Genomic DNA, 20818 nt, shown 5'->3' with positions numbered 1-20818 from the left:
TGCAAAAAATAAGTGCTTATTAAGCTGGTATCAGATCATAGTTTAAATAAATATTCACCAAATCATTTCAATAAGAAGCCACGGGAGTAAAATTGAAAATATACGTTCAACTCATTTTCTTAAAACAGCTTTTTCAAGTTTCGCCCTTTTATTTTAAAAGCGTTGATTTCCATTTTATTTTAAAATATGTTTAACTTAACTCTTGGCTCTTATAGCAAGGTGGTCCTTGGTCTACTTAGGTATAAATATTGATAACAACAGTTTATAATAGGAATCTGTTATATTTAGGGAGAGAAATTGAAAATTGCTGCTGATGTAGAGAAATGTAAACAGTTGAAAGAATCTCAGAAAACAATGTTGAATGAAATCAAACAACTGCAACAGCAGTGTAGAGAATCTCATGATAAAATATCTCCATTAGAAAGGTAAGTGGATTATTTGCTGAATAGCCTACTACATTTTTTATTAGCACCTGACTTATGGCGACGTGTAAATAATATAGTTGGAGAAGGCTTTCAAATTTTTGTCGCAAATTTTTATTTTTCGCAATTTGAATGTGATCCTATGGGCAGAGTTTGGGTTCCTATTGTCAAACCAAAACCAAAAAGTATTCAGTTGACATACATATTTTGGGTCAAAATTTTCTTATTTCTTCTTTTTAGAGCCAGAAATGAAGTCTGAGTCAAATCATCGTCAACTAGACTCTTAAGCCAGATGTGTATTGTTTAAATCTAATCAAATGCCCATTAGGTTAGCAACTATTATCAAATCAAATAGATCATAGTATGGAGTCTGATCTTGAAAACTGTCTAAATAATTTGGATAATATCATTTAAATCAATATGTTTAGGCAATTATCAGAACTTGAAAACAAGAAACGATTAGCCACAAAAACAAGAGATGATGAAATGAAAGTAGCAAATAATCATCTGCAATCTATGAAGTCTACTTATCAAGATATTGTCAAATCTAATGCAGAAATTAAAAAATATTTGAATTCTGGGAGACTAAATTCTCTTGAGGTAAGAAAGAAAATTTTATTGTTTGGTATGAAAATCACAGAAAAACAACTTCTGGAAATATTTACAAGGCCCACAGCTATTGTTAGCTCTTAACCAACTTTTAACTCCAAATGCAGGGACATTTAAGAAAAAATTACCCAAGGCTTTTCGGCTGACAAAAATTTTTATCCTCATTCTAGGTAAACCAAATTTTAACCACATAAACTATGACTTATGCCTTCTTTAATTGTATGTTTAGAATACTTGGGCAACTTGATAATTTTTTTTTTGGTGAAAACTCTGACATCGATTAGCACTTAACCGACCTTCAACTCCAAATGCTGGGCCATTTAAGAAAAAATGACTGTGGTCTCCTGGTTGACAAAAAGTCTTATCCTGATTTTGAGTAAACCAAATTTAGATCACAAAAAACATGACTTATGCCTTCTTTAATTGTATGTTTTGAATTCTTAGTTGAAGTATTGTTTTTTTTTAGTTTAGTGACTTTAATTACCAACGTCATACATCTAAAATCCCATCTCTTGAGTTCCTAATTTTACGAAATTTTTTCTTCGACTCATAGGTTAAAAAAACGACTCCATTATCAATAAAAAAAAAACTTCAGACTTTGCAGCCCTGCTTAATACTGGATAAAATATTGATAACCTCTCTGTACTGGCAAACCTTTGTCTGATACTTAGTCAATCCCGCCTTTCTACTTGCTGATAAATTAGTAGACAGCAATCGTTGTTACATTTTTTATCATGAGTTGCTAATTTTTATAACTCTATCTTTCAATACAGCAAACTCAAAATGCAACAACAAGGATTGAATCAGAATTGGACAGCAAGGAAAAAGAACTAAATAAATTAAGAGATGAAATTACACACATAGAAAAAGAACTCGCTACTTGCAAAGTAAGTTCTATGTTGTTAAATTTTATACATCAACAATTTTATTTTTAGCTTAAGAGGTTCCTACATTGGCCCATAATCTATCCCTGTGTATATTAGTAATTTAGTACTGGAAAATAAGCTTGGAATAAAAAATGTAAATGAATATACAGATTCACGGAGACAGTCGAAAGAGTGATTACTCACAATATAGCAAACCACAACCTCACCTGGTTACCAGTCTGGGTAGATAGCTAAACAGTTATAGTGCCCAGGTCCACGCATCTGTAACGTCTATGCGTTTGTAAAATAACTGTTGAACTATTACCATACTCTACATGGGTTGGTAATCTGTTGAAAAGTTCTCATGCATCCATACACATGGCTCCGTGGATAACCACATTAACCAATGAAAATGTCTTACCGTATGTTTTGTCAAGTAGGATAACCATTAAAAAAGTATGTATTATTTTTCAATTTTAAATCAGGATAGACAACGAGATCTTGACGATAACAGAAATCTACGTAAACAAGATGAAGTCATAAATGAAACCACAAGTACGATTGAAAGTATGAAAGAAAAAATAAAAGGACTTGATTCTAGGAAATTAGAGAGGTAAATAATATTGAAGTAGCAACAAAATAAAAGATAAAAGGCTAGATACTAGATGGTAATATTTTTAATATACACTGTTCTATCAAAACCATATTATATTTAATGAAATCAATGGGTAATTCAGTAGTCAGTATCTATTTTATCACCATAAAAAATACACTTCATGCGAACAATAGAAAAGAACAAAAAAGAACAATATTTAGTTTGAACTGTGATTGCCAAACAGTGGTTCCCAACGTTTTTTGTTAAATCCTCCCCTTTCCCCTTTTTTGGAATACTTTATTTATTCAATCTTTAGCTGGTCTTAGATCCTGTGTTATGCTCAAGTCGCATTCCTTTTTTTTACAGTTATAAACAGTTATAATGTGTGCATAAATTAGTATTATTCTCCCCAAGAAGAACAAAGTTCCTCAAATTGCGGTGCTGGTATCTCTTATTTTGCCAACTTGGGTTCACAAAAAAGCTTCATAACTATAAAGATATTTGCTGTATGAAGCATATGGCGGGGTGGTTTGACAAACGCACTTTATAATTACATTGCAGACTTGTGGTGCCACGGGATGTGGTTTATTAATTCAACATTCTGTAGTACCACGTGCTCGATGTGTGATACCGACAGTTAATGAGTTCTCTCTTATTTGAACTCTGGTCGAAATTGCATATCTGTCAGCTGCAACTGAAAAATGGCAATTAACAGTTACTGACTTTTTCATTTATACTAACAATCTAACATTTAATCAGTGGTTGGAAAGTTGTCACAATCTTAAAGGCTCTTATCGGGACGATCACCATGACTTCTATTTATAACTATCACGCGTTTAGCACGCTGTACGCTGAGGAACCACATTACCTGTCATGTTAGAATCTCGATTCTTACCATCTGGGAATGATAATAATAACGTTGGCATTGAGAATTACGGAATATCACAAAATAAATATTCCTAATAGAATATATTTTGCATGCGTGTTTACTTTTTTTTAGAAATATAAATCAGATGTAGAGTATAGGTATGGAACATTTTCTACAACCTCAATTCAGTAATTGAAATATCTATTTGCCTATTAGTTTGGGCATTGTCATTATGCTGGGTCAGCGTTGCGGTGATCCCAAACTGAAATTTCCACAAAATAAATTGATGCGCCTAAATGAAAATGATGAACATATAAGAAGAACAGGAAAATGGGTACTCCTGAAGTATGCGCACCAAGATGTCGCATATCCTGAACTCTAACCTGGTACACAACCGGAGTTCAGGTTGTGCGCCATCTTGGTGCGCATACTTCAGGAGGTCCGGAAAATGTGATGATTTTAAGCTAGTTTTTAATTTTGGTCAAAATGTTTTAAAAAAAAGGCATTAATGAGTAAGTTTGTTTGACTCTTCATTTATATACCTTTTAATCTTCAAAATGTACATACAAAATTAAGGGAAAAATTTGAAATTAAATATGACCCATTATAGAAATAACAAAACACTCACCCATTAATTAAGGAAATGATAAAAATAAAATACCAGGTCTAAATGAAATTGGTGTTAGTTCCAATTACAATATCTACCTATATCTGCAATCTGCAACCTTAGTAGAATGCCACTATTACACACTTATTAATTTGATATTATATTAAAATGCTTTGTTTTAACACCTTCATCTGATATTTTGATGTTATTTTAATAGGGAAATCACAGAATTGAGCAATAAATGGCATTCTTTAACAAAAGAGAAAGAAAGATGTGCAACCAGACAAGAAGGAATCAAGGAAAATGTTAACTCCGTTAAAAAAGAACTTGAAAAAGAAGATTTGAAGTACGACCTACATTTTTTGTACTATTCACATGACATTTATTTTTATATTTTTCTCATTCCCTCTTTTTAGTTTATTTTTCCTTCTCATATTTATTTTTATAATATTAATTACTGCCCATTCGCAAGTTGACAAATAAACTTTGATACATCTTTAGAATGCTACAGGAATCAAGTGACCCCAAAAAACATGAACCATAAAGTTCATGATTGCTTCCACAAAAAAGAAGAAAATTTATTTAACAATTGATCACTCAAACAAATAAGTTGTCAGAATAAGTTATAAATGACGAGTGTTCTATTTTTCTTTGTCATCCTGTGAAACACAAACACACATTTATTAGATATGTTTATGAAAAAAAAATGTTAACAATTTATTCCCATTGACCCTTTGTCGACATTTCATATATCATACTGTCCTTTAATCAGTGGATTGGAAACTTGTCAAAAACTTGAAGGCTCTTATAGGCATGATTACAATGATTCTATTTATAACTATCACACGTTTAGCACACTGTACAGAGCTACCACTTTTCCAGTAATGTTATATATCCTTTTAACATCTGGGAAAGATAATCATAATGATAGCAATGTAGTCATGTATCATTCGAACTCAGAACCGAAATTAGTTTGTGCAGAGTTCAATTTGATTTCCTTCATATTGAAAGAAGTTGAGATTAAAACGTTGATTGTAATCTGGTCTTTCATTCACAATGTTTGAACTTTGAACCCCTCTGGGAATTCAACCACATATTAGCAATACTAGGCCTGTTCTTTTGGAATTGCTGATTGATTTTAAAGTTGACATAGTTTATTGGGGAATGTGGATCAAATTTTGGATCTGCAGTTTCCGCTATTTTTATATGATTTTTTAAATGCCTCTCAAATCACCTCGAGCAAGGCTCTGTTCAGGCAGCCAGACACTGATATGTAAAGGGCCGCAACCGACCAGCGGTTGTGTGGACCCCCTTACGGTGGCGAGCAGTCCAGCAATCCTCACGTACATAACCATCCTCGCATAGGATTCGAACCTGCGAACCCACGCAGGATATTCAGAGGTGTGGTGGCGAGCATTTTCCTAACGCTCAGCTTGATACGCCACATCGCCGAGCCTCATTTAGAGTGAAATGGTCATAGTGTTAATGCTGGCATTGCAGCTTGAAATTCTAGAGTTTGAATCTCATGCCAACCAACTTGCACCCTATGGTGAAATAAATTGAGCATGGAATGCTGATTGATTCAAGTCGTTCCAAAAACATTATCTCCTTGTATGTCTGCTTGTACTGGGCCCTGTTCAGAGTGAAAAACACAGAAAAGCGTTGTATAAAATAAAGATACAAAAATGTTTATTTTCTTTTCTAGACATGCTGATGAGAGACATAAAGATTGTTTGATTAAAGTGACAACGTTGAAACTGGCGATAGAAGATTTGGAGAAATATCATAATGCATTGGATCGTGCTATCATGAGATATCACAGTATGAAAATGTCTGAAATAAATAAAATTATCAGAGAAATATGGACGGAAACTTATCGGGGACATGGTAAGAAATTGCATGTATTTCCAGTCCGATTTTTCAAATTACCCAAGGGTCAAATGCTGAATCAAAATTTGTAATCCTTCTCTAGTTCTCTGTCCGGCATTTCATAATTTAATTGTGTTAACGGCAGTCAAAATTTACAAAAGTTTTGGAGAAAAGTTTGACTATGCATTCTAAGTAGACAATTAATGAAAGCTTTCATATGACAAAGTTTCGATTATCAAAATTTGGTACAGTTAGTTGCTGAAGCTGAAATCTTTTTTTTAACATAATTAGATTTTGATGTAAATTTTTGCAGACTCTACAATCTTAGTTTTATCTGTCTATCTACTGTTTTTTACTTAACATATCTATTTATACCCCTTTTGCTTTTAATAAGGCTCTTGCCAAGCAGTCACTGTTAAGAAATGAGCTGCTATAGTTTGGGAGGACTTGGTGAATTGAGAGGCAGATGGAATATTCATTAAATCTGAGATTTTGAAGATCTTTATTTTAAGCGATCTTTGTTCATTAAACTGGTTTGTCTCATATTCGCACAACAGGTTAAAGAAAGTGACTTGTTCTTTATTTCTTTGATCTATTGTTTACTGTATTTGTCATTCCAGATATCGACTACATAGAAATATGCAGCGATGAAGACAGTACGACATCGTCATCTGCAAGGAGAGTTTATAATTACAGATTGATTAAATGTTCTCAAGGTCAAAAAATTGATATGAGAGGAAGATGCAGTGCTGGCCAGAAGGTATTCACCACTACTGTTGTGAAAATTGGCCTCACCCTTTAGAATGAATTTTATAGCGCATACCTAATTGAGCCAAATATTTTGACAACTATGTCAGAGATTGCCACCATACACAGATCAGCAGTAACAAAAGGATAAAATAAATGAGGCATGCTAATTTATATGATGCTGTACAGAATAATTATCGCAGAACATTGACATTTTATGGTCACAAATATGCAAAATTAACAACTAAACAACTAAAAAGGATGAAGAAACTACTCTTACTGTCTGCTAAATAGCCATGTTAAATGGCCGAATAGATACTGTGATCATGCTGCGAGCATGCGGATACGAAGTTATAAATATCCTTTCATCGTAATTAATTCAATTCCCATTGGGACATGCTGATGTACTTTGTTCAGTTTAAACTGGGTTCATAGTCCTTATGCTAAACTGCTGATGAGTTGAAATGCTCAAATATCATATATTGGACTTTGATAACAAAAACTTGTGTTGCATGTAATCAGTCCAATATATATTACAGTACTCCAATTCTTGACCTCAGAAAAAATTTTCGTTCATTTTGATATCGCAAAATATTTGAAACACAAATAACAACTAAAAATAGAACTCAAAACCACAAAATTGGGCCAATGTTCATAACCATGCTCGAAAATATGCCTTCAGTGAAAAAAGTGTCTAAACAGCTGCACAAATTTTGATTGTTACATCACTGTTAACAACATATTGTTGATTGGTCATTGTCACAGAAAAAAGTTGATGATCTGGGATACTTCAACAAGTACAACTATTCTAACCTTGATTTTACTTTAATGATTGACCTAGTCACCTAGCATTATGTTTGAACTGGAAAATATTGGTTTTCAGGTTTTAGCTTCACTTGTTATTCGTTTGGCTCTTGCTGAAACATTTTGTATCAATTGTGGAATCTTAGCCTTGGATGAACCAACTACAAACTTAGATAGATATCATATTGAAAGCTTGGCTGGAGCACTTGTAAGGTAATGTATTGAGTCTTACAATTAACAAATTTGACATAATCATTATCAGCATATTATATTTTGCCTGTCAAATCAGATATATTTAACACCAAAAAGACTGTTAACTAGCTAAATGGTCTGGCGCTCGTATGAATGAGCTAAAATTTACTGTATATAAATCTTAATCCTGTAACTATTTTGTTTCTTAGCATCATTGAGTCACGTGAGAAGCAAAGAAATTTCCAGTTGATTGTCATCACCCACGATGAAGATTTTGTTGAATTACTTGGAAGATCAAATCATGTTGATCACTACTTCAGGGTGGAAAAGAAAGATGGAAAATCAAGAATATCCAAATTTTCAATAGAAACTTTGGAATAACTTTTAAACTATTTACAATATGGTAGATGGGAAGTAGAAATAACAAGCCACAGCTCTTCAAGTAGATATTATTATTGATTATTTAAAGAGTTTGATTTTTGGACGTGAAGTGGACTTATGGGTCATTATGCAGAACATTGTTGTTCTTGTTGAGATGCTTGGAAATGTTATTCTGAAAAAGTCGCTAAATATCAGCAATAAAGTCACTATAAATCTGTCAATTTTATTTTTCTCTTTTTAAGGTTCCGCTGTTTTTTTTTTGGGCTCGATATTCCACCCCACCAGATTGGTGTCACATTCCGTCAGGCTAGCCAACCATATTTTCTTCGGCAGCCATTGTACTATACTAAGCTATGTGAATTGCTATGGTTGTAGGACTTGATATTTTTGAGCAATACAGATTATTATGATTAGTTATATGACCTTTGTATTCATACATTTGAGCATTTCTCTTACATTTGTATTAATGGTAGTTACCCAAACATTGTGTTTTATTCTGCTTTATAAATATTGCCTGTAATTTTTTACTTAAGTTCATCACTGCCTATATTCAGACGTCAACAGTCAAGTTTTTCCAGTTAAGCAAATTATATCTGCTGCTTTACAGTGCACATAACTTACCATATGTCTATTATGCCTGCCCATGCTTAAATCATAAATGTTTTTACTAACTCGCTGCATACTGTGAGCTACAAACGATTTTCTACTGAATTGGCAAGTTTTTGCGATTGCACAATAATTTTCTGTATGTTTGACATCATCTTTTTTCACAGGTGCCTTCCCAAACTTTTGATTACTGTATGGTCTATGCAAACTTAAGTTCTGCAGAGTGCAAGTATTCCTCATAGTTTGTCTTTTTGATATTAATTAAAATGTCCATATAAGATAGGAGCGATATCATCACTGAATCATATTTTTACTGGTTAGACAATTATAGTTGTGTTGAAAATGTTACAACAGCAAAGTGTTCATCAATTTGATTAGCCCATTTTCTGCTAATTTTATTTTTACTCTATTCAAAAGCCTTTATCTGTTTTATAATTGACTTCAACTGCAATTGTTTTGGCCTCCTTACTGGTAAATAAATAGTTAATTGTGATGTTGCTTATCGCAAGTAATAATCTGTGTATTTGAATTATGACTTTGTGTTTTTATTTCAATTTTGTGTATTCGCTTTTCTGTAATTTGACCAAGATATTGTTCTTGTTAAATGGTTGTGTTTTTGGTTTCAGCTTTGGCCAAGTGCTGTCATGCTTGATACTTAAATACATTCAAGCTTTGCTTTAATCCGGTCAAGGTACCCATTTTCAGATAGATCGGTGCAAACGTATGTGAGATGATAATTGTTGTTTTTCGCTTAGGTGTAGGCACGACACTGCCTTCAGGTCAGGATTTCTGTAGTTAAGACTGGCTTCTAGTTTGTTCCTGGTATTTCACGCTCCTTATGACGGGGGTGCTAAAGTATGGGACAATGCTTGTCTAAACGGGAACTAGATATTAAAATCCTCGCTTGTACCGAAGATGAGCAACGCCTGCTCAAGCCCACCAGACTCTCTATTTGAGTCTTGGATGGCTCTGCTTTCTGGGTGTGAAGAAAACATCTGGTTGCTGTAGCAGGTTGCCTTGCGGCTACCTACACAAGTAGAGTTTAAAAATCGCAAACGAATTCTGCATGGATGTGACTCTTCGAACTTTGTACTTCCTATTTCGGTGGGATGGCGCAATAATACGCAGTGCGCGTCGTGTCAATGGAATGTCTCGCAATTTTTTCGCACAATGTCTGGTGGAATTGAATATTCATTTGAAACCATACTACAATTATCCGCATGAAGGACGCTTCGCACCTCGTTAAAAACACGCGCTGTTCTGCTCTGATGAGAACGTACATCATGACGTTGACTTCTTCACTATGTACGTGACAACATATCTCAAAACTATGACTATCCTATTTATTGTCTTGGGAAACACGATGACGGTGGATGAGAATATCAAACCATCATATGGTTTGCTGGCTCTCTCGTCCACCCAGTCCTTTAAACCAGGGAAAGTACCTCGTCCAATTTGCTTCTAGTCCCAGATAGATTTTAAAGAAATGTTTCTCCTTGCAGGGGCCGAGCTGTGTTTTATGTAAACGTAACTACCAAAGGGCGGATGCTATTTATTCGTGCTTGACAATTAGCTTGGGCGTGTGGTGGGAAATGCCATTTACCAAGTTCCATATCAATGATATCATCCACTTTTACAAAACAGGTGAAGCCCCTACTCACAAAACAATTCTTGGTCATTGTCAAATATTATGGGCGTAATGTGGGTATTGCCTGACTACCAACACCAATACAAAGGTAATCAGCTTCCTGGTGGACTAGGGCTGGGCATTTTGAAAAGAATAGTGAATTATTCGAATCGGTTTGGAGCAAATTTTCGAATCGCAGCCATCTTGTTTTTTTCTTTCCACTATTGGTCGAGGTAAATTTCTCAATTTTTTTTTCATTGAAGCCATATTTTTTCATCACAATTCTGACATATGACTCTTTTCTGTATTGAGGTATTGATGAAAACGTGTTTTTATTTTTAGTGATGTATTCTATGTTTTCAGCAATTTATGTCTGGAGGACCTAAAATAATAAGAAAGTCACATACAATTTCGATTTAATTCTGAAATCATCAGGTATTCGAAAATGCCCAGCCCTACCCACGACTATTGATATACCAATGAGATATCAATATGGGATCCAACTCTTATGTGCTAAACAGCTATAGCCAAGGCCAAGGAGTATTTATGTCAATTATAGATCGTCCTTGAAAACATCCTAGACTCATATCCACCCACAGAAACTTTACAGATTTTAATATTGAAATTCAAGTTTTAAAAATTTATTGAATAACAAACATACAAACAGGCTTTGGCTTAGCAGCAAAGAAATTATATCATAAAACTCTTAAACACAAAGTACAAAGAAAAAGAACAGAAATGACTGTTAAGTAAGACAAAAAACTTATCTTTGGAAATCGCTACGGAACACATAAAACGGTAGCAGATACATAGGACATCTAATGACATACACAGCTGCCAATTTAAAAATGAAATTGGGCAGATCCAAAAATATATATAAAGAAAAAAATAATATGAAAATGAAATTGGACGCGTACAAAAAGATATAAAGGTACCGTACTATTGTTTTTACCAACCTTAAAGCCAATATATCAGTAATTCTTTTGTTATATATTATTAAAAATAAGCTAGCCAGAGATTGGAATATAGATTATAGTGGCACTGTTCATGCAAAATTTGATATAGGGCAGTAGAATTTTTAAAATTAGAATGGCATTTCCAGGGAAAAAGAAGCTGTTTATAGCAACTGCTTTCTCTCTTCTAGTTACCAGTTAGTATACTTGAAACATAGTACACATTAGAAGATCAAGGGTGGGCCATATAACCAACTTCAGATACCTAGCTAGGCCACACAAAAAAATTAGTTTTTCCATGTACACAACTAATTAAAAAATTCTCACAATGCAATATTTTAAATGATTCGACGTTTTAGTGAGACACTTGAAATTTTGAGTTTTTGCTTCATTTGTTAACATCAGGAGTTGTAGCATAAATTGTCGGATTAAGATTTTATGCTTGTTGGCCGAAAAATTGAGTGTTGACAAGGGCCACGCTAAATAGCTTGGCGGGCTGGAGACAAAAGCTGTTAACGAATAAATGAACAAAACAACATATAACACGCTGAAACTTAACATTTATACAATCCACACCAATAAAGGATATAAATAAGATGAAAAAGGTTCACAAACGTAAATTTCATTTAGCATAGGAACAACAAAGCTAACAATCTTGCGGAATTGCTTTTAACTAATTTTAGGGTCGTTGTTATGACAAATTGAATTAGGTTTTCCTCACCACAAAATTACTTTTTAATTGTGTCTGTGTATTCCTCTACACAGGTATAATACAATTATTTTTGTTTGTTATGGCACTGACAATGGAACATGAGACATACTAGAGTTTAAAGGCACTAAGAATTATACAATATAATTACTACAAACATAATATGATAAAAACGGAAAGCAACAGAAAATCACAATCATATACGGAACACCTTTTTATACAAAAATATGTTAGAAGGTAAAGAGCATGTATCGTACAAAGGATGGAAACTGAAACAATATCTAAATGTGGATTGAAGAATTGGTAGATTATGAGATTTTGTAAAACTGAGCATTGGCCAGACTTCTGCCATCAGAACACCGTTTACAAAGATTAATACTAATTAGATAGTAATACCAGACATATATTATAAGGATAGAAAATTATTTTTAATAGCCTTTGCTCGATTTGATGGTACCGTAGAAAGGGGTATTACCTTAATTGAACAAATTTTAGAATACGAATTCATCAGAATCTTGATATAGTAATAATTTCACATAGCAGTTCTTTAAGTCTCAGTTATGATTTTCTTTTGACAAGAAAAATGTGGCGGGAATACACCTTTACGCAGTATAACTTGAGAATATGAAGCAACTTAAATTTTAAATCACATAAATAACTGAACTGACATTGTTACCATCCTCACTCATATTATTATAAGAGAAGTTGCAGAAAGGAAAAAAAATACTACAAACAAGCATACTATTACTTTTGCTAATATAGTGAAGATAAAAAAAAAGTACGATTGAACAGTGTATATATAAAAAATAATGCCATGATAACTTGCAGATATTGCAATGAAAATTTTAATTGTTCACAGCCAGTTTTGACTCATTTTATCCTCGAGATGATGCATCAATTAAAAATTCATATGTTCCCATTACAATGGCCATATTCGGAACCTGCAAATGAGAAAAAGGGGTCAGTTGAAGTGAAATATAATTATATTGAAGCAAAAGTGAAGTCAGAGTTCTGAATACCTTTGCTTAGCTACAGGGTAAAATAAATCTTGTTGATATTCTAAGCAAGAAAACATATTCCTAATCGGTTTTCACAAAGCCAGCATAATATTTATGAAACTAACATCTTTATTTGAAATATTTATTGGCAAACAGTAAGCCACCACACGTCCACACCCATAAGTTCATATAGACTTCAGGGTCTATGTTTGCTAAAGATATGTAATATTCAATATATAGATAACTGACAGCAAACAAATTGTTCCATGAGACCATGAATAATCATAAACATTCAAGATCTATGATGAGTGATGACCTGTATCTTTATGCCAAACAAGGGTATTTTTATAAATTATATTATTTAACGTAACTCAAATGAGATACAATTGCAAATATAGCTGTAAATGGATAACCATGGTGGAACAGTCATATTTCGACTTGCTTTGAAATTCAATTTATTATGTATATTATTCAACTCGAAATGATCAATAAGAAATTTCTTTACAACCATGACCCCCGGACTGTTACAAATGGTATTTCAATAAAACTCAATAAAAGGCTGCTCATAATAAAATACGGTGAGAAACAGGTTCGAATAGAGAAGTGCAACATGAACAAAATTAAGTCCAAACCTTCACTTTAATTCAAGTGAATTCAAAATTGCTATTCCTACTGCTTGAGAAATTTAGAAACTGCAAACTATTATAATCTGAACACATTGTTTGAAGTAATAAGGAGATTTATGTCAAAACTTTTACTGAGTAAAGCTTGGAATATATCATGACTTTTCCACTTAATAATTAAAAGAGTAATTAAGATTACAGGAAATCGGAAATTCAATCATGTTTTCGTGATGTACAGGAAAGATTACAGATACTAATTAATAATGGAGAATGTTTCTATCAACTATTCTAAGTTTGTAACTATAATCCTATCTTATGAAATTAATTTTGAACATTTTTAACAAAAGCATATTTAGCAAAAAACTTAGGGTGAAAGCCAAAATTTAACTGTAGAACAGGTTTTGAATAAAAATTTCTACAGATAGAGAATTCATTTTCATTATCTGAATTCTCTAAGTAGATCTGTCTTTCTTTGAATAAAGTAATTTTCAAATTTTGTTACAAACTAATTTCCTTGAACAACGTCCATGTTGTAGTTGATGTGGCACTTTAATAAAACATGATTTAATTGCGTTAGATTAGAACAAAAAAAATTACAACAAAACACACTTTTTAGAAATAAGCTGCCAATAGTGAAAAGAACAATCAATTACAAGATTAAAGATAAATAGCATACCTGTCTAATTATCTGTGTTCCGAGACCACGATATAAAGCTTTTACTCCTTCGTGTTTTGCTACAGTTGAAAGTGTTTGAAAAAATCCACGGTATTTACTTTGTTTTGTTTCTTCTCGTAAACGAGTCCGTACAACCTCTGTAAGAATTTAATACATTTTATAACCGAAAACAAAAATAATTTATTTACATATTTTATAATGCAAGACTTATAATCAATTCTCCATTTCAGAATGTTCAACCAAATTAACAAAAAATTGCATATCAATGAAACTTGGGCGTACTTGGATCAGGATATTTTTATAGCTCTCAGTATTGAAAAATAAATAATCGAGAACTCTTGCAAAATTAGAGAGAAATAAAATACTGCTATAGATATGAGTATGGGCAAACAGTTCTACCTTTTCCACTGTTTGAACAAGCCAGCCAGTGGACAGAAAAACAACCTACTTGAAACTGTTATTATTAGCAATGATATTTCATTATTATCAAGCAAGAGCTATAGATATATGGACCAAATAGGATGTTGACAACTAAGGCCCACATAAGATAACCGTATAGTAGTCATCAAGCAGTTGGCATTCAAATACCAATATTAAAATACTGCTGGAGGACTTTTGCACAATCAGCAATATTGAATAAATAAACTTACCATGAGGATAGGCAATGCATGTTGCAGTTGTTTTTGACATTGCTGCTATTGCCATCAACGTAGCATAGTCTTTCCAAGTATTCTTATCATTTTGGTTCGATAAATTCAACTGTTTGTTATTCACATGCAAAAGTTTGAGTCTCTCGTAAATCACAAAATGAATAATTGTCTCTAATATTCCAGCGTAAGACGCTGTCATTCCACGATAAAATCCTCTCATACCACCTGCTTGCCAGATTTTTAATACACATTCTCGTACTGACATATTGCTTTGTACACTCCTATAAAAATAAACAAACATGTAGTTTATCAACAGCTCACTGTGCCAAACAAAATAAAACAATATTTGAAACCATGGTAATTTTAAACTTACCAAATATAAAAAGAAAAAGAAAATTTCCTGTAGAAATCAACTTTTTTGGCAATGAAATTCTTCTACAGAGTGAATCATTCTACAGATTAAATTGATTTATTCAAACCCAAATTGAAATCCTTTTACAATATTCATATTCAGAAGCAGAATTATGAAAGCAGAATTCGGGAATATTAAACATTTGAATCCAATCAATTTAATAACTATATCAATGATTATACAATATATATATATTGATATTACTCTGCCCAAACAATTAAAATAAAATGAAAAAGTATTACTATTGATCAAGTTACCCCTAAAAGTCTTGAAATGCACTAATCAACTATATTTTACCATTATCGATAAGTACCATTGACATTGCAAAAATCAATTTGACACATTTTAATAATTATACAGTTTCCACATAGAAGATAAGTAGTAAACTTGTATTGAGATTGGGAAGGATCGTATTCGTAATCTTTTAATGTGAAAAAACTCAATCTTATTGAAAAAGTCATAAAACATCAACATACCTGTGAAGTTGTAATTTAGTCTTTATTACCCAAAGGGGTGAAGTTGCAGTGGTACAGCAGATACCTAGAAATAAAAACATGCATTGATTAATGACTGAAAGTTCAGGGTGACATATTCAAAATGAATGCTTAATAAGAATCAAACAAAATGATGTTATAAGTGTAATATGTAAAAGGGCAATTTTTTTACATGAAATCACTCGCTGTTTGCAAGAAATTCATCACAGGACAAGGTAAAATTAATTTTGGATGTCTTCCAAAACTGAATAGGATGGTTTAATTTAAATTTCTAATTCAGATTCACATTGCAGAAATGAAATCAAATCTTTACTGATATTAAGTAGTTTCACCAAGTTTTCACCCCAAAAAAACGCATTTTTTATAGAATATATTACGTTTCCAAAATGATTTCTCCTATGGAATCCACAGTGTCAGTGACATAATCAAAAAATGATTTAATAAATAGTGAAAACAATGAATCATATGTGTGGCCTCAAACAAAAGGTTTAAATTACATTCTCTCATTTGCAAACGCACATAATCTGATGACAAAGTATGGTGACTGAAGTAATATAGTAACACAAGGATATAAGACATTTTTTTATTGATCTGGAAATGGAAATGTACTAGTAATCTCTTCAAAGCTTCCATAAACAAACAGAATTAGAGACATTGGCTTCTAAAAATATCCCCTGAACAAACTACGGGATTATCTAAAATGAAATATATCAGTAGTTCCCCCAAAAATAATGCCTAAATAAGCTTTGGGGTAAACAGAGACTAGAGTTAACATTCCTATCATCAAATAAGAAAACTAATCTCTGACGATGTAGAAAACACATTTATCTCCATGTGACAGAATGATCTAATTAAGTATGCATAATAAATATTTTGAAGAATCCAAAAGCATAAAACTTTTAATCTTAGTAAAATGCAGAAATATTTATGACTTGAGGCTTCAAAATATCAAATCCCCTATATAGAACTAAGTTTATGCTGGATTTTCAATACTGTTTAGTGTAGTGTTTGTAGTGTAGTTTAGTGTTTAGTATGATACAATAAAATCTCTCAAATAGGTAATCAACATGTAATAGAGAAGTCTGCTTAAAGCAAAATTATGAAAAGCTGAATGCGAGGTAATGATGATATTGTGAAACATTCAAACAGCAAAAACATGTTAAACAAGTATTGTTTCACACAATAAACCACTTTCAGTTAAAAAAATTAACAGCTACCTGCTGATCCAGCTGATACTAAATGCAGTGAGGATGAATCTTTGTTCAAACCAAAATTCCTTGTGTAGAAGTTTTTGGAATTTGAGTATGCATAGAAATAAATGGCCCTGAAATGAAATTAAAAACAATTTACCATCAAAACTTTTTAAATATTGTAAAACATATTTATTTAAGTTGCTTTGGTACAACAATCTCATTGATAATGCATTGCGTCCATTTCAATTTGCAATGAACTTAAAATATCCCATGAGGTCTTGCAGCAAAATCGAAAGCAATTGAATTGAGTCATCTCAGGTTTTCATCAATAATAACTAGCTGCCAGTCAAAAGAGCCAGCAATGTGACATGTTTCGTATATTCATTATCATATTATGACAGACAAATAGCAAAAAGCAAGTAAACTAGATAGAAGAGATAAGCTCTTATCATTTTTTTACCTTGATGGCACAACACCAACCAGAGTGGTTCCTAAACCTTTATAAAGAGCTCTTGGTCCTTCCATATTCATGATGTGCCTGGAAAAATAAGTATGAAAATGAGTCTTCTATTTTAAAATGTTTTTACATTGCAAACATACTTGAATACTCTTATTTCAAAATTACCATTTAATACTCAATCTACATTGTCAGAAGTCTCTTGCGACCTGATATCTCTAACATATTCATCTCATAAATTAACTTTGGCTCTCAATGTGTCAGTGTTAGCTAATGAATCCCCTCAACATACTTTTAAATGAAAGCTTATCATGTGCCTTTATTTAAACTTGAATGAGGAAATTTTAATTAAACATAGATCCTGTTCATGTCTATTATCTGTGCCATATAGGACAAAAGTCATGACTGAGATATGAAGTTACCTATAATGTTGTAAAATGGATGAATTGCCCGAACTCTTTAGGTTTCTTTCAATAAAAGTTTTCAAAAACGTTCCGGAATTGGGTATTGATGTCGCTTGGCTCATCTGCATTCGCCTTGCTCGAAATATCCTTCCGTGAGCAAATGGAGAGTTTTTGTGAAAACCATAATTTGACACTTTTGGCAGAAATGTTTTTGTTTGTAAAACTGAGACACCTTGTGCATTACCAGATGATTGTTGACGGGTCTTGATGACATCTAACGGACATGTCACTATGGATGCTACGCAGCCAGCAATTCTGAAATATAACATTAATTATCAACATATTTAGAAAAAAAAGTCAGCAATACTATATCTAAGACTATTATCTTCCCCCTCCTGCCCTCTGTACATTTTTAAGTGAAAACTAAGCAGACTTCAATAAATAGAATTATAGATTTTTATTTGAGATTAAATTGTACCATATAAACTGTTACAATTTGAAGCACCTATCTAAAAAAATTATCCAAATTTACCCATCACTCTAAACTCATGCAATAAAGATGCAAAAGGGTGCTCCCGAAGTATGCGAACCAAGATGGCGGACATCGGAACGTAACATGGGTAACAGGTTAGGGTTAGGCGATAATTTTTTTCCAATTTTCCTTATTTTAGTCCTATTATTATTCGAATACTAGCCAAGAGCCTCCCGTAGTATTTATACCTCAAATTATGGCCTAACCCCAACCTAGTACACATATTACATTCCGATGACGGCCATCTTGGTTCGCATACTTCGGGAGCCCCTGCAAAAGTACATAGCTCAATACTGCAATAGATCTGTAATAACCTAGATAATTTCTTGCCTTGGTACAAAAAATAACAATACAGGAGTTAAACTCTTGACTAAGGAAATAACCAAATCTTTAAATGAGGTTTATTGTGACATAAAAGTACCAAATAGGCAGTCTTACGTTGTGCCATAGCATAAAAGAAAAAAAACATTATTCTTCCACCAGTAGATATTGCTGCTTTACATTAACCAGGTGAAAGTGATTTTACAATGCAATTCAATAGCTGTTTTCTAGAGACTGAAAAATATATCAGAAGAATGCACTCACCCTCCAGCAAAGAGGTGCTTGAGACGATTTTCATCTTTATTCAAGTTTGGAAGCTCATGTTCTTTAACAATACTTTTTGCATATTCCAGATGTGTTTTTGGACTGATCTCAAAATCGACATTATTCGGAACATGAAAGTTTATTGATTGGTTTTGAGTTTCTTCCTTAAATATTCCTGAATATCCATGGAACACGTGTGAATGTGGTTCTGTAAATTCCACAGTTTTCACAGTAGGCTGTTTTGTTAATGTATTCAAGTCCAAACCATTTTCACTTATTGCATATTTGGGTGGCCACACTTCATTGCAGCGGACGGATTTGGATGACATATTAACAGGTTTCGCAGTATCCATGCCTACAAAACTGTTTTGTAAACATAATATTTAAATCTGTAAAATAAGTAATACTCCCTTTTTTTATAATAAAACCAGGATTCGCTAAATAGGCCTATTTTAGCTCAATTTTTAACAGTTATGTTCAAATACCTGAATACTGAAATAGTCTACCAAAGTTCGGAACAAAAAAACACAGACAGTGAGAATTAACAAAGACTCATTAAATCACAGATGACAAAACGCAGAAATTAGATAACGAAATCAACATTCAGACATTGGATTTTGCATGAGATGGTAATGACACGACACAGACAAAGCCCACTTTTGGGGTGGGGAACAATGTCACAGGAAACGCGCTATTTATCTATACGCGAGTATTTTATAACATAGCACAACATATATTTTTCGATCTTCGTGCAAAGTTTTAAGGTATTAATTATGTCCAGTAATGTTTGTTATGATCAGCGCTAAAAGCCAGAGTCGAAGTTTAATAGGAAATCCCGTGATGCATCTACCGCTCGATTCCGCGAACGCAAACAACCATCGTGAAATAAAACTGATCACGACTGTTGAAATTAAGAACACGTGAATGCGGTGTTTGTTTTTCGCTACCTTCTTCTCTTCTCTCCTTTTACCAAGTTGTATCTTTTTGAAAACTTTACAGCCCATGCGCCTGAAACGTGATCGATGCGTGATCAAAGTTTGTCGCATATTCAATGTAATTTGTTATTCGGCAGACCGATGACCACATAAAAATGATTGGCATTCTTTGCCGAGGCTGTAGTCCGAGTCGATTGAATTGAAAATTTAGATTTTCATTTGCCGTAATTCACGTAGCGGTAACAGCAAACTGTTCGATCTCCAAGCGTAAATAAATAAATACAGAGTTTGTTCATACTACAGATCATAACATCATTTGATCCACAGCATCGAAATCAATCGCGACTAGAACTATTGAAAATTACATCATAATACATTTTGTACATATCTATTTCCCAGCGTCATAGCATATTTGGGTTACCTTAATGGAACTTTTGTAGAAAGTCCCCGCCAAAAATATAGTAATCATCCACCTAGGGCAGTGTTTCTCGACCTTTTACTGACTGCGTACCACTTAAGTGTTTTTTAATCTGGCGGCGTACCACAGACGAATTCCATTTTTGGGGTGGGGAATAATGTCATGAGAAACGCGCTATGGAAAAATTTTAAAATATAGCACTACATCTATTTTCCGATCTTCGTGCAAAGTTTAACGTATTAATTATGTGCAGTAACAACGTATATATTAATTGCGTGCAAAATCGTGAGGGAATTTGGTACGTCCGGTCGTCTGAGCTGAAAGGCTTTAATCATCACCACCACTAAATTATCACAAAGTGCTCAACCTAGTCTTCAAATGAATTAGCCTCAAAACCTAAGATTATGCCGATCAGCCAACGCATACTTGAGGTTCTATAGTAACATTCGTATGATGTTTCAGTGCGCTGTCAGGGTATCTCGACAAGCGTTGAGCACTCCCGCCGCACGCCTTTTTCGTTGCCGATTCCTCAATGCAGATGCGTTGACTCCGACTCCGACAATAGAACTAAACTTGAGTCATCGTA

The 20818-nt window shown here is 33.1% G+C and overlaps 2 protein-coding genes across 2 annotated transcripts in view; one reads left to right on the top strand and one right to left on the bottom strand.

The window, feature by feature from the left end:
* Nucleotides 1–9171, top strand: part of LOC120328024 (DNA repair protein RAD50-like) — a 30317-nt gene extending 21146 nt beyond the window's left edge. Inside the window, exons 20-28 of the mRNA XM_039394401.2 lie at nt 289–425; nt 851–1022; nt 1805–1918; nt 2383–2510; nt 4185–4313; nt 5673–5854; nt 6457–6596; nt 7467–7600; nt 7789–9171. Coding sequence (XP_039250335.2) covers nt 289–425; nt 851–1022; nt 1805–1918; nt 2383–2510; nt 4185–4313; nt 5673–5854; nt 6457–6596; nt 7467–7600; nt 7789–7960 — 1308 coding nt within the window. The 3' untranslated portion in view covers nt 7961–9171. The remainder of the gene's footprint in view (nt 1–288; nt 426–850; nt 1023–1804; nt 1919–2382; nt 2511–4184; nt 4314–5672; nt 5855–6456; nt 6597–7466; nt 7601–7788) is intronic.
* A 1647-nt stretch (nt 9172–10818) lies between these two features.
* Nucleotides 10819–19311, bottom strand: LOC120328061 (solute carrier family 25 member 36-A-like). The gene is made up of 8 exons (XM_039394455.2): nt 18880–19311; nt 17781–18077; nt 17362–17439; nt 16926–17032; nt 15691–15754; nt 14803–15083; nt 14153–14289; nt 10819–12796 (listed from the first exon to the last, which is right to left on the bottom strand). Exons 1-8 carry the CDS (start codon nt 19230–19232, stop codon nt 12731–12733), a joined length of 1383 nt encoding a protein of 460 aa, XP_039250389.2. The 5' UTR covers nt 19233–19311; the 3' UTR covers nt 10819–12730.
* Nucleotides 19312–20818: the final 1507 nt, after the last annotated feature.

Source organism: Styela clava, chromosome 7 (assembly GCF_964204865.1).
Source record: "Styela clava chromosome 7, kaStyClav1.hap1.2, whole genome shotgun sequence".
Classification (NCBI taxonomy): domain Eukaryota; kingdom Metazoa; phylum Chordata; class Ascidiacea; order Stolidobranchia; family Styelidae; genus Styela; species Styela clava.
This window is presented reverse-complemented; position numbering and strand designations above follow the sequence as displayed.